Source organism: Macrobrachium rosenbergii, chromosome 10, assembly GCF_040412425.1.
Source record: "Macrobrachium rosenbergii isolate ZJJX-2024 chromosome 10, ASM4041242v1, whole genome shotgun sequence".
NCBI classification, from domain to species: domain Eukaryota; kingdom Metazoa; phylum Arthropoda; class Malacostraca; order Decapoda; family Palaemonidae; genus Macrobrachium; species Macrobrachium rosenbergii.
Genome location: NC_089750.1, coordinates 41936657 through 41951590, shown reverse-complemented (window position 1 = coordinate 41951590; position 14934 = coordinate 41936657). Strand labels below are relative to the sequence as shown.

At 38.8% G+C, this 14934-nt stretch overlaps 1 protein-coding gene across 7 annotated transcripts in view; it reads right to left on the bottom strand.

Annotated features, from left to right (window-relative positions):
* LOC136842602 (unconventional myosin-XVIIIa-like) overlaps positions 1–14934 on the bottom strand; it is a 1295621-nt gene that overhangs the window by 290773 nt on the left and 989914 nt on the right. For all 7 annotated transcript variants that reach the window (XM_067110180.1, XM_067110181.1, XM_067110182.1 and 4 more), the window contains one exon: positions 10122–10265. In XM_067110180.1, coding sequence (XP_066966281.1) covers positions 10122–10265 — 144 coding nt within the window. The remainder of the gene's footprint in view (positions 1–10121; positions 10266–14934) is intronic.

Below are 14934 nucleotides of genomic sequence, written 5' to 3'. Positions count from 1 at the left end.
CCTAACGAATTCGATACAGGCCAGATGTCTTGTCAACTTTTAAAAATCAACGACCCCTACAAACCTTAAGAGGAAATAGGATTTTGGAGGGGGCTAGAGTAAAAGGGCAAGGAGTACTGGAATTCCTCAAAGATAAGTTACTTAGAAAAAAAAAGAATAAAAATGGAGTCTGATGAGCAATCAGCAGATCCACCAGGATGGAGTAGAGAAGAAAAGTTACAAGTTTCAGTGGTGTTAAGAATATGATAGCGTAAGCTATGCAAATAACCAGAAATAATATGCAGTATGAAGCAAACATACATCAGTTCCCTCTTAGTGTGAAAACACTTATTCCTTTGCAGTAGATAAAAATATTTCTGGAATTAGCAACAACAGCTAGCAATGGCCAGATGCTGTGGAGCAAGAGCAGCCAAGGTAAGAGATGGCAGGAGAGGAAGCTGCAATGCAAGAGGATATATGGACGTAACAAATACAAAACACTCAGAGTTAATCAATTTTCGTAGTATCTAGCAAGAAGGAAGGAAGGTAAGTTTATAATGTATCTGATACGGTGAAAATGGTCAGAAAACATGTTCAGTACTGAGTAATTGGTTCCAATCCAACATTAGAAGATAATGCAAGGGCTGAATTCCTTCAATATCAAGCATTTTCCTTTGGGTGGGGGAAGGGGAAATGCATTGACCTCGTTGGTAGCTGGGAACATTTGTTTTGCTGCTGTGGCCCTGCCTCCTTTCCTTTGAAAGCTTTTTCTCAAAAATGGCACTTTCATTCAAGTGTCATAAATTCTCGATAAGTGGAGAAATATCAGCAATTTCTTTGTACATCCATAGTGAGAGTTCAGTTATGGAGCCTCGATGGCTCAGTCGGTTACAGCAGCAGCTTCGGACTTCGTAGAGGTCTGTGGCGCGGGTTCAAATCCGCAGCCGACTGATCAGAGAGGCAGACACTTTGCTATCCGTGTAGACATCCCGGGATTATATATGTAATCAACGGATAGGTTTGCTTAAAAAGCAAATGGGTGTTACAGACTAAATACACACACAAAACAAAGCCACTACAACACCTTCTAAAAACATAACAAACATCTCACACGTCTCGAACTCTCGCCCTACCCGTGCAACAACTTCTCGCTGCTGGGAAGAAAGGGCGTTGGGTCGGGTATGATACATGAAACATACGCTACCGGGGTCTAAGCGATGTCAGGCAGGGCAGCCGATCGAGACTACAGGTCTACCCCAAAGCCAAATCAAAAGTCCTTCAAAAAAGAAGACATCGTGCTTACCCCATACAAAAATGGGAAAAAAGCACGTTAAAAGAAGAAGAAGAAGAAGTGAGAGTTCAGTTATAACAAAAATAACATGATTCGAATGCTTGCATGGCAATGCAAGCAGTGGTGATTGTACATACATCAAGACAACAATGCTTAGGGAGAAACAGACGGAAATATTGTATGGTTGAAATCGCGTTCCTGTAGAGAAGGAAAACGAGACACTCCTGTTTTGTCCTGTCCACTCCGATGGATGACGACTGACGAACACACGAACACACACGTGTTTGGAAGAGACAGCGTCGGGCTCTTACAATATCAAAGAGTTTTAGGATGATAGAGTGAGGCGAAGTACACGTAAGATTCAGAGTCTATAGCTTACTAATCTATTTACAACACATTCACACAGGTCAAGGGCTCGTGTGAGCCACAATGTAGCTTCTGACCTCTGAAAGGTAGGAACAGGGATATGCCCTCTGGTGGTTTTTATTTTTTTCTGCTTAGGCTTCCCCTTGATAACTTGCTTGCTTGGGGAAGTTTCTTTTGTAAATGGGGGCAGCTGGCTCTTGTGTCACTGTTGGATTCCGTGTCTGTTGTCTGCTGGGTCCGACATGGTGCTGCTGCTGGCTGCGAGGGATCCGTTGTTCTGTGGGCCGTGTGGATTTCATCAACCATGATCAGGAAATCTTCTATGGGTAGAGTGGAGGCTTTTGACATGGCTGCTACTGTCTGGCCAAGTAGTTTTGTGAGGAGTACCTCCCTCACGAGGTCTAAGGATGGCTCAGGTTGGTCGCCCTTGGCAGGCAGCATAATGAGCCACCGCAGTTGCTTATGCACGTCTCCTATAGGTGCCACCCCATGGTTGAGGAACTTCTTGGCTATTTGGGCAGGTGGCTGCTGAAGGATGACTTCACCTGATCCTTCAGTAGTTCGAAGTGACGGGAGCTTGTAGTTCCTCGAGCCATCCTGCTATTTGCTTGAAGACATCATCGGGTAAGAATTCGAGGACGACATCTGCTCTGCGAGTTGCCGAGGTGATCTTCTTTGTGCAGAAGATTGTTTCCACCCTTAAGAACCATGCCTCTGGTTGTGGGGCATGAATGGTAGTAGGCGTATAGAGGCAGTCGTGAGGTTCTCATTTGTGAGGCTGGTATCGTTGCTTCTGGCTTGGTCGGGCATCTCCACGGGTCACCAATGTGAGGTGAGGTACAAGTAAGATTCAGTCTATAGCTTACTAATTTATTTACACAGGCCAAGGGCTCGTGCAAGCCACGAAGTAGCTTCTAACCTCTGACAGGTAGAAATAGGGATTAAGTACAAGCATTTGTGTTTGTACACAGATATATAAATAGAAATATACATATAAAATGGTACAGGCTATTAAACTGAAGGTCATACATACATGGTTGGAAAACTGGCAGTGCAATACATACAATGGCAATAATACATAAAATGTGACAATAATAATAAGGAAGAGATATGTATGAAATTCGTACAAGAGGAGTTGTGTTTCTTTAGTCAGCGTGTTTCGTTTGCAGGTTCCTTGTCACAGGATAATGGCGGTTGCGGTGTAGGTGTGTGTAGCGTCAACGTGTGAGCACTATAATAGTAGAGCATATCTAAAACATGTAGGTAGTTTGTAGAACGAAGGGACCATGTTTACATCTGTGGAACCGTCAGTCGTTCTATTTTCATGTTATATTTTCATGACTAAATACATTTTTTATGATAAGAAAAGATTTACTATTTTTTCAAATATTACAATACTGTAATATATTAATGTAAACACAGCAAAATATCATTAACATGTATTTTTTCTTAGCAAATTTTCTACCCAAGCCAAGTGATCCACAAAGCTTTAGCGAAAGAAAATGCATCTTGGGATGCTGTATACCCAGGAGCAATTCTACTCGACATGCTATTGGCTGTAGTTTAAAAAGCAGCCAATCCAGGAGTCCGATTCATTTACCTTGGGGCTGATTGGCTGTACCCCCCAAGACTTTGTCTCATGGAGATGGGCTGCAAGAGCCCACATATCTGTCATTTCATAGTGTAGACCTATGCTGTTTGACAGTGTCACTGATAATCTGTACTTTGTGTATCTTTGTGTGTTATTTTTAATATTTATGTATCTTCTTAATGGTGCCCTAAGATGCCTCCTAAACGCCCTGCTCCTTCTGAGGTTCTGGCAAACAGCCTAAGTACCAGAAGTAGGTCATGACACTTGAGGAGAAATTAAAACTTCTGGATATGTTAAAAGAAGGCAAGAGATACGCCATTTTGGCGTAGATGAGAATACAGTACTCTACATCAAGAAGAAAGAGGCTGAGATGAAGGCCATGAGTGCTAGCTTCTTCGGTAGTGCAAAAACAGAGTCAACAGTGTGTGATAAAACAATTGTTAAGATGGAATTAGCATTGGCTTATTAGATAAAGGACGGCTGTAAGAAGAACATACCCTTCAACACCAACATCAATCGCGAACAGGCACAACAACTCTACCAGCAGTTTTCAACTGTTAGGGAAGGTGGTGACGCAGAGGAAGGTGGCAACACAGGCTTCAACAAACCTGCGGAAGAGGAAGAGCCCTAAGTGGGACCACTGTCGGCTCCTGAAGGTTTTCAGGCCAGCAAAGGGCGGTTCCATCGTTTTCTGAAGCGGTTTCAACTCGAGAGAGTGTTTCTCTGCATAGGGAAGCAGATTCGGCAGACACGGAAGTGGCCACGAAATATCCCAAGACCTTCAAGATAATCATCAGGGACTAGGGCTACCATCCACAACAGGTGTTCAATATGGACGAGACTGGCTTGTTCTAGAAGAAGATGCCTTCATGGGCATACCTCATGAAGGACAAAGCCAAAGCCTTCAGGTTCAAGGCCCACAAGAGTAGGCTTACCCTAATTTACAAAGCAACAAACCCCAGGGTCCTTAAGAGTATTATTATTATTTAATCTTATTACTACTATTAATATTATTATTACTGTACATGATTATTTAATATTATTAATCTTATTATTATTTGAAAATTAGTACATACAGTTACTGTACGTATTATTACAGTTACAGTATACAGTAGCCCTTTGTTGGCCGACTCGGTAGAGCTTCAGACTGTCATTCGATGGGCCGGAGTTCAATTCCCGCGGCCGGCTGATGAAGAGTTAGAGGAATTTATTTCTGGTGATAGAAATTCATTTCTCGCTATAATGTGGTTCGGATTCCACAGTAAGCTGTAGGTCCCGTTGCTAAGTAACCAACTGGTTCTTAGCCACGTAAAATAAGTCTAATCCTTCGGGCCAGCCCTAGGAGAGCTGTTAATCAGCTCAGTGGTCTGGTAAAACTAAGGTATACTTACTTACAGTATACAGTATTACTGTATTATTATTACTGCATTATTTAATCTTATTGTTTACTGTAATCTTATCAAACTTAATATTAATATTTAAAATTAGTACAGTAAATCATGATTTTATCTTAAGAAATGTATATGTATGTACAGTACAGTATTTAGTCACGAAAATAATATGAAAAGACAGAATATTGCTCTACGAAAAAATTCGTGAGTAGGCGTGCTTTTCCGCAAATGATCTAGAGATAGGCTGCACATAAAAATTCGCAAATAAGTGAAGCCACGAATCCAGAACCACAAATAGGCGGGGGTCCACTGTATATGTATACATCACTTTTACAGAAGAGAATTAATCCAAAAATTGTTTAACATATTCCAAATTTAGCAGCCAGAAGCACTCAAAAGTTTCTTCACAATGTTTTGAATGCATCCTGCTACTTTTCATGCTTTACCTATTCTGTTGATAACCACTTCTCTTATACTACCATTATCTAAAGTATTTGCTCCAAATATACAGTAGTTATCAGAATCTACTGCCATTCACTTGCTGTCCATATCAACATTTGCTGCTCTATAACTCTGCTTCCCTCTTACCCTCATAACATTCCTCCATCTCACATTTACTCTAAAATTTCTCCTCTTGCAAACTTTCACTGATCTCTACACTATCTTCTCACGGTCCCCTATCAGTATTGTATCACCAGACATCAATCCTTTCACACACTCCATTCAGCCTACAACTTTGCACCCATATCCGTGAAGATATTACACAGCCATGGAGATGTATCACCTTAGTTTTAAGACCATTTTTATCCCAACCCATTCACTCATACACCAACAAACTCTTATATTTTTCCCTTCCATCATAAAACCTTATTGCTCCAGCAATTTATCCTCTGTACCAGTTCCTAACATTTTCTGGTCCGAGGCACCCCTGCCAGGTAGAAGTCCCCGGCACACTTATTAGAAAACTGTTTGTCAGTATTCTATATTAAATTCAAGTTCACTGTGAAAAACTTTGATAATGAAAAATACTAAACTTTACTCTGATGTTGATTTACTCAACAAAAACAAAGACAATAAAAATATAATTGTAACAGTAGCTAGAGCAGCTGCATAATAAGGAAGAGTAATGAGCACATTGACACTACCGAAAGAAGCTAATAAGGCAAAATGAGCCACGCAGTGTAAAAAGGATGTTTTTGAAAAAAAACAAAAAAAACGTCTGTTGGTGATACTTCTAAAACAAAACAAAAAATTAAAAATGTTCAAGTAAAAACATGAATGTTTATGGTTTGTCCTTTTATGCCGAGAGTAAAAAAACGATGTTTTGAATCAATTTTACATATGATGGATATTAGTTGGGTAAACTATGAACTCGCTTCAGAATTCTATTTGAAGGCATAAATTTGGAGAATATTGCAAAAAAAGCAACCATAGGCATCCTAGCCGTCATAGAGATTGCAAAAATGCAATGGTGGGAACACAGTGACTTGATAAAAATTGAGTTACCAGTTCTTTGTGAGCAGATAACTCATACTACGCTCACACAATTCTCTTAAACTACAAGCCAAATATCATTTATACTTACTAGTAAAAGGTGACACATAAACCCTTTGCAAGGCAAATTTACTTTGCACTGTTACACATCTACTCAGATACATTTTTTTCCAATTTTATGATCTTGTGAAGAAAGAACAATTAAATGAGAAGTTTTCACCAATAATAAGGTGAATTAAAATTAAACAATTTCCATGTTTATGATAGAATAACAGGTATCTGTATTCATACATGCGGTCCCTTTGACTGACTGAATTCATTCATACAAAGGTTGATATCAAATATCAATAAAAAGATATGCGAAAACAACTGTACACATCAGTAGATTTTCCTTGATATGGTAAGCAGCAGAGCACTACACGTGCAGTCTCTGGAATGCTGCGTTTGGCAGAGATGTAAACAGTTTGGCTTTTGCACTGTATGCACCTGTGACCTCTGCCTCCTTTAACTATATTATGATCAATGTCAAAATATCTAAGATAGTGTTCCTTACAGCAATTTGCAAGTACAGCTAACCTTTGTCTCCCTCGATGTAGATGTGCAACACCGTATATTGTTAACCAATGTTTGGCCACAGAATGCATGCAATACAATAAATCCTCTCCGCATCTTCCTGCTCTAGCAAATAACCAAGCATTATTCATGCAGACATTTCTCAAGTGAGAGGAAATAGGGAAATACCATTTCTTTCCCCTGACAGCAATTCGATATTTGCTTACGTTTTCATCTGCTCTATCTACTCCCCTTTCGTGAAAAATATTTTCCAATCAAAGAAGGCATGGTTATCATTATTTTCTTTTCTTGAATGTTTTCTTTTTGCATGTTGATTTGATGTTACAATAGCAACACCAATATTGTTCCAATGAGGAAACAGAAACCTACCGCCACGAGCCACTCTATCTAAAAGAGATAAATCTCTGGCAGAAGAAGTCATCCACACCGGAGAACATTATTCTAGTGAAGGACAAATGACCTAAAACAGGCTGACTTGATTTTATCACTGTTATAAATATATGAGGCCTTACGAACAATACCTAACTTTCATGGCGGCATTTGCTGAAACTTTCATTAGATGTTTCTCAAAAGTTATATGAGTCAAAAGTTACACCTAGAATAGTTAAAGTTTCAGACTCATTCGGCAAAGTTCCATCCACCTACAGGGGAGAATGGGGTGGGAAATCTGTACGAGACCTGCTGATCAATAGTGTTTTCGTTTTACTGGAGTTCAGCCTCATACTCCTTCGACTACACCATTCCCTGATCCAGTCCACGTCCCGACTGAGGCTGAGGGCAGTTTCATTTCTCGTAAGTGGAGACTTTCCAACACCCACAAGTGTTGCATCATCGGCATACTGAAAAATCTTGTTTTCCAGGCCAACAACCAGAACTACCCTGTGGAACTACAGACAAAATAGGTCTTGGCTCACTAACGATTCCACCCACAGAAACTCAATGCTGCCTACCTGCAAGGAAATCTTGAAGTAAAAATATCGACCCACTCCAAGATCTGAAGTTTATAAATAAGTGCCTTATGATTTACTGAATCAAAAGCAGCACTAAAATCTATTTGAAATACTCGACACTCAAAACCCTTATCAAGGTTCTCTTGCAAATGACATGTCAAGTCTAAAAGAGCATTGCAGGTATCTAGTTGCTTCCTATATGCATATTGTACTATCAGCTAACAATCCTTTAGATTCCACATCCTTATACAGTGGCTTACAAATAAGTTTTTCTGCAACTTTGGAGAGCACAGGGAGAATAGAGATTGGCCTGTAGTCACTGCAGTCTGCAGAGATGTCATCAGCAAGATAATACGTCGACATAAAAATCTATAGAATCTACTAATCTTGAGAGACAACACACTAGAAACTTTTCTAAAAAACAAAGGGGAGAAACCATCAGCATGTTCTCCATCCCGGTTATACAGATTATCCAGAAATTTCCCTGGCGAGAAATGCAAATTCTTTAACAATAGGTTCAGGATGACAAAGATCAGGGGGAGGGGCATCCTCAGCTAATTGTTTAGCTTCAAAAGCTTGATGAAACAGTTCAGCCTTTTCCCTGGGGCCAGTAACCAAACTATCATCATCTTTTAGTAGCGGTGGAATGGAAGATGAACCTGACCCAAAGAAAGATGATACCAATTTGGTCCACCACAGAGGAGGCTGAATAATTCCTTCAAGTTTCCTCTTCAAGGAACTATTGTAATTTTTCTCAGCTATTTGGTAAGTTTTATCCACAGTACGGCGAGACTCAACAAAAATGGTGTAATTTTCATTTGATCAGTTTCGCCTCCATGCATTGAATTTGGTCTGTTTGCCAAAGTAGGCTCGTCTCCATGTATCGTCAAACCATGGCTGGTCATTTGTCCACAATTTGATGACCTTTCTAGGGACATATCTTATTAAAATAGCCATCAGCATTTCATTTAACTTCTTGGGATCAGGATCTAATTGCACATCTGAAATATTAAGTGCCTGACAAGCTTCAATAAAGCGATCCCAATTGGCTCTGGATTTTAGCCAGACCGTTTTTCCATTGGTGGCATTAGGAATATACTGATTGACAGATATGTCCATCTCAATGGCGTAATGATCAGAGGTGCCTATATATTCACTCACAGACCGTGGACTTCACAATAGCTGGAACATCTGTGAATATGGGGTCTAATCTATTACCAGAAATGTGTGTGGGTTCTTCAATTAGCTGGACAAAATCAGAGGACTCAAGAGCAGACTGGCCATGTTGATCTGTGGAATTTGAATTTAACCACTTACTGTGCTTTGCATTACATTCTCCACAAATAACGAATGAGGCTTTTGAATCCTGTGACTGTGCGGTAAAAAGCAAATATGTAAACGTAGAACTTGCTGAAAATTTTGAAACAAAGCAACTACACTCCAAACTTTTCTGACAAACAGGTCGTCCTGACTTAAAGTGTACAGCCATACCTTGTGTATGTGGGATGTTACAACGATAAATAAAGTAAGGGCCATCAAACCCTGGGATTGAAAACTCAACCTCTGACTTGTTACCACTTACAAGAGTCAGATATAAACATCAAGTTGTAGTTACAGACACAACTCTTGAGATCAAGAAAATTTGACCTTAAGCCCTGAATGTTTGAGTAAAGTATTTTGCAACTTTTCTTACTGTAATGAGCAACAGGACCTGGGTTCAGCTCAATGTCTCCCAAAAGAATTTAAATTAACAATATAAAATCAGTATCAAAACTGACAAAGACTCATAACAGTAACATTATAAAAATCATTATTTAAACAAAATTCTGTTGAAAGTATAAATAAAAGTGTCCATATGTCATCGAAAAAAAGCGCCGGAAGCAACAGGTCGATAAGGTAAGGTAAGGCCGGCACACATTGTAAGGCAAATGAAATCGGCCAGGTTTGCCACACCACAACAACTGGGGAAGGCAGTCAGGATGGATTTAGAAATAAAACGCCCAGCAGGAAAAGATTAGGTAAGAGACGAAGGCACTTCCCTGATAATCCACCAAGCAACTTATGCTTTCTCATAAGCCTGTCCTACACAATTTTCGAAAAAAAGGAAAAGCGAACGCAAAAGATTGTACCCTCAAGCAATGGAACTCAAATTCAAGACCATGGAAAGTTCCAAATACAATACTGCGATTTCTTTGGAATCGCTGGGAGAGGTTCATAATGATATGAACCTCAACCAGTATTGCCAAGACATGCCTAATGGCAGTGAATGATTACAGAAATGGTTTCCTGCGAATTTCGCTCATAATCCATCCTACTATCCCATATTTGCATGGTAATGTGTACATGGCTTTGGAATTTCCAAAGAAGTGATATATGTATCTTTGAAACAGAATAAATATATAGAATAATGAAGTTTCGAGAAGGTACCTTCTGACACACGCAAAACAAATTATTGAATAAAATAACGTGAAAAAATGGAAACTTACCTTTGTTGCCCTGAGTTCTTCTTCTGTTCTGTGTACGTTGAGAAGGGGGGTGACACGGACAAGCAACCTCCACCAAGGCCAGTCACGTACTCCCATGAACTTACGGACATTCTTTTGGATGCAGCGTATAGCAGTTTCTTGTACCTGACGAAAACCAATAAAATGAACCAATAAATGTTCAAATTTAAACAATACTACGAATGAAAATACACCAAATACCATCCTAACTATTTATTAAGCAAAAACACACACAAATTTCAAAATAAGCACAAAATACAATGCGCACTCTTCCAACGGTTCAATTAACGTTGGTCAAAAAGAATCAAAGCAGCGCTCTGGAAACATATTTAAAAGCAGTGTCCTTGAGAAACGAGAAGCAATTCAACCCAATGTTTGGACTGCCCGGACGGACGCCCATTCATTTCTTGCAGCCAAATAAGATTTGTAGCTCTCTGATCGTTACCATAGCGCAACTCATTTCCTTTCCGATAAGTCCTGGGTAGCAGACGTCACTACTGTATATCCGTGATCCAATGACACATGTTCAGCTCCAGTTAATACTGTCATAATTATTTCTAGTCAGTTTTGAGCTGTCATTTTACGATACATTCGCCGAATGGCAAATCCAATGCTGTTTCATTCATGAACTGCTTATCTTTGGACAATTCGGTTTTTCCACCCAAGGATTATTGGCTTTGCTGCAATTCCTTTCTCCTTCCATTTTGATTATTCTTGTCCCGTTCATGTATCAGACTACTTAGCGTTTAGTGTACACAAAAATTTACTCGACCATGATACAAATCACTCCGGATACCTTTCATGATCCTCATTCCTTCGAATATCTTTTATGATGTAAGTTCCTTTGGACACGGCTGCAGAAAAAGGAAACTGCGACCAAGGCCTCCTCTGACACTTCCAAGCAAAGTATAAAACAACATTCTCGCACAATTATTACTATAAAATAGTGTCCACTCCATCTGTGGTGACTGCATGACAGCGAAATCCTGAATACAAAATGCGTAAAACATCAGTTACGTCTATTCTTCCTATTTGTAATACGTTTACCGTCGAAAAAAAAAAAAAATTTCGTGCGCGACAAGGCATTTAGTCATGGGCAGTGCACCAAAGCTGTCCATCATCGCAAAAATAATACCGAAGCTAAAAACAAGAATGAGAGGCCGCCTTGATTACCTGATGTGAAAATCTCAGGTATGAAGGTCAACAGGCGACCTTTGCTGACCCTGCTAGACGCGGTTAGTTTACTAATGCTATGAATTCATTCATAAACGCATTGTGCAAATTCATGTGCGTAAGAAGTGTTTGCGCAGATAATAGTAAGTAGGTATAAGAGTGAAGTCACTTTTGGTAGCGGTCCCCACAAGTTTTTGTTCACTTTGACATTAATGATTCCTTGGGAATGCACAAAGATGCAAAAATTTCCTTCTAATAACATTCCAAATCACACAACGGATGTCATCCTTAATAAAACCAGCTACATGAAACATTCTAATTGAAGACGAATTTGTAAACTCCCCTACAAAAGTTCTACTGCACTCTCAAATCTTTCGGAGAACAGCCTATAGAAGTGCTATTTGCCAACTGTCTGCTAAGCACATGAAGTCACTTACATTATGATTATTACGGCAATTGTATTTGAAGAATTTCCCGCAGTTTTTTTTTTTTACTTTATTTTTCGTTTTGCTGTGATATTGTAGTCATAAGTTACTAGATCAAAGAATGTCACTAATTATACTTCCAAGGCTATCTGCATTTGTAACTACTGTTACTATTTCTTCTAAGGGACACTTTAAACATAGGTATATGATAGTATACTATCCAAATTTTTAACATTACAATTGTAATGAATGTCAGTTGTTCACATGATGTTATGAATAAAACTTTCTATGAATGGTGTTATACTGACTTATCTAGTCTTTGTACATTTGTAATTCAATGAACCATATCCATTCTGGATCTTTAGGTCAAACAAACGCGATGAAAAATAATTATATACATTTTCAGTAGCGGAAACATTGAAAGTAACCTACACTACTAAGGGATTCGGAGCTGATGAAACACGGTTTTTCGGCAACAACTTTTTATCAGAGTATCGGATAAAGGCGAAAGTTGGCAAGTGTATATTTTATAACCCTACCTAATTTTTGCAAGTATTATCTAGTACCTGAGTTCGATAGTTTTGATATTTATAGAGTAAAATGAAGTCGCCAATGCCGTAACCAAGAAAATCACAAACAAGATCCTAAAACAATTCGTGATGTAAACATAAGACGTCATAAGGCTCCGCCCATCCACCAGGTAGGCAGTGAACGGATATACTTACACAGTCTAGGCTTCAACAAATTCGATAATGGGCAGCAGGTTATGGAATTGTCCCAGTGGTTGCAAGACTGCATTTGTGCTACGGCTTGCCACTGCATACAAGTGAGATGACTCGTGGCAAGATTTACTATAGCGTGAATAGGTAATTATTTCCATAGTGGGTAATAGTTACTTGGCCACCCCAGAAGTGTGGGCAGGAGCTGTTAGACAGTAGCCATGAAAGCGTGGAACCAGTCATCATTGACATCGCTAGCGACGATGAGGACGGGGATGATGACCTCATCCTCGAGAGTGACAATGAAGACATTTTGTAAATAAATTATGTATACTGTAGTGTTAGACGTTTTATTTGTATATCTAAAGCATATTAATAAAAGTGATTGTAACAATATGTTCCTCATTCAAACTGATTCCAATATATTTTCTTTTCCATGCATAACAATATAAATCATGTTACATTTGTTTGATATTAAGTAGGTAAATAATAGCTTGCCCTCACAGTTTTCACTCCTGTCATTACTGTCGAAACTTCGACAAGAGAGATTGTACTTTTCCGCAAGCTGTGGTATAGTTTTATGTATTCTCTTTAAATTTACGTAAAGTGGAAATGCGTATTATGTAGAAGAAGGATATTATGTTTCATTGTTTGTATTTAGTAGTGAAAAACGTTGTCTTAGCTGTTTCGTGTGTTTAATTGTAAATATACTTGTAAATTCCCTTAACAACCGATATTGGTTGTTGAACTTGCTGTATGGTAGTTAGTCAGAGGTTTGGTTTCGGTCAAAGATGGCCGTGAAGTCGGTCGGTTCATAGCTTTAACGTTGTGGTTCAAGCTGGTGGGGGACTCAAGAATGCAGCCATAATTGTCGGTAATACAAATCCATTTAAGTATTCCGTACAATTAGGGAAACTTTCTTTAGAAGATATGCATATCGAAATGTAAGGAGAATTTCTTGAGGTGTACTTTAGATGAGGGTAGAGAAATAGAGACAGTGCTAAGGTACGCCAGTCTAACTGTACATCGAGCTAGGAACAATTGAATACGCCAATAGTAAATTCATATTGTTAGTTTGGTTAATATACACAACGCAATGAATTAATATAATCACAATTTAAACTAACATAAGAGTGAAGTAACCTGGGTGTCGTAGCATAAGACTTAGGCTACGATTTGGGTCAGTATGTTTCAGATCGTTTAGGCTATACAACAAAGACGATTTGAAATGCTATTCTTATTCTGAATGGTCGGAATAAAATGGTGCCGTGACCAGGATTACAGTGAGTGGTTGTTGTATCAGAGATCGGTATAGTTAAAATTTATGAAAGTTTAAGGATTGTTGTGATATTTGGCGACAAAGATAAAGACGTGACCAGCTGATGGTGGCGGCCATATTGGAATGTCACATGATAGCCTAGCCTGAAATGGATAAGATACTTGGGTGAGATTTAATATGGAATAAACCCTGTTGATATATACAATATAACCGGTAGTGATCTACCATTAATTGATATGAAGTTTAGTCTACTTTTAAATATTATATTTGCTAACGCTGTATATATATTATTTTTTGGAGTTGGCAGTTTGTACACTTTTAGTAATTAGGAACTTGGGCATTTGGTGTTGGTAAATTACAGGCTAAGATGTCTGACCTAGGAGAATTGAAGAGGAGATGGGGGTGGGGGGGGTTTAAGTCTGTGATAACTAACTGGTCAAAAAAGGTTGAAACCACTGTTGATGCAGGTGATATCAATAGTATTTCTTCATTGACAGACTCCTTGAAGGAATATTTACAGAAAGTCCAGGAATTGGATAATGAAATATTGAATCTAACAGATCCTGGAGAACAAACTGACCAAAATATGAATCAAGCTGAATATAGTGTAAAGGTAGGCACTGAAATTCATAGACTAAATTCCTCCATCACGAGTCTTCTAGCTGTCAGAAGTGAACCTAGTGCACCGATAACGCCTGTTAAAGCTACTGTGAAGTTACCCAAATCAGACCTCAAACATTTTGATGGTGATGTAGCAGAATGGAATTCATTTTGGGAACTTTATGAAGTATCAGTACACCAAGGTACTGATTTTGAGAATATACAAAAGTTTTCTTATCTAAAGGGCCTATTGGAAGGCGAGGCTCTGGAACTGATATCTGGTTTTAAATTAGAAGGTGATAAATAACTTGTTAAAAGGGACCTATGGCAGAAAAAATGAAATCAAGTTGTGTTTAGTTAGAAAACTCTTCCCAACTGAGACTCCCAAGGCAGATGCAGAATTGCTACAAGGGTTTAGAACGCAATTCGAATGCTGCATAAGATCATTGGAGAGTGAAAAAAATGGAATTGAGTGAATTATATACCATCTTGCTCTACACCAAACTATCAGGTAGTGTAAGTGAAATAATAAAACGAAGGTGTGGAGAAGATTGGCTGAAATTTGACACCTTGACAAAATATCTTGAAGAAGAAATACC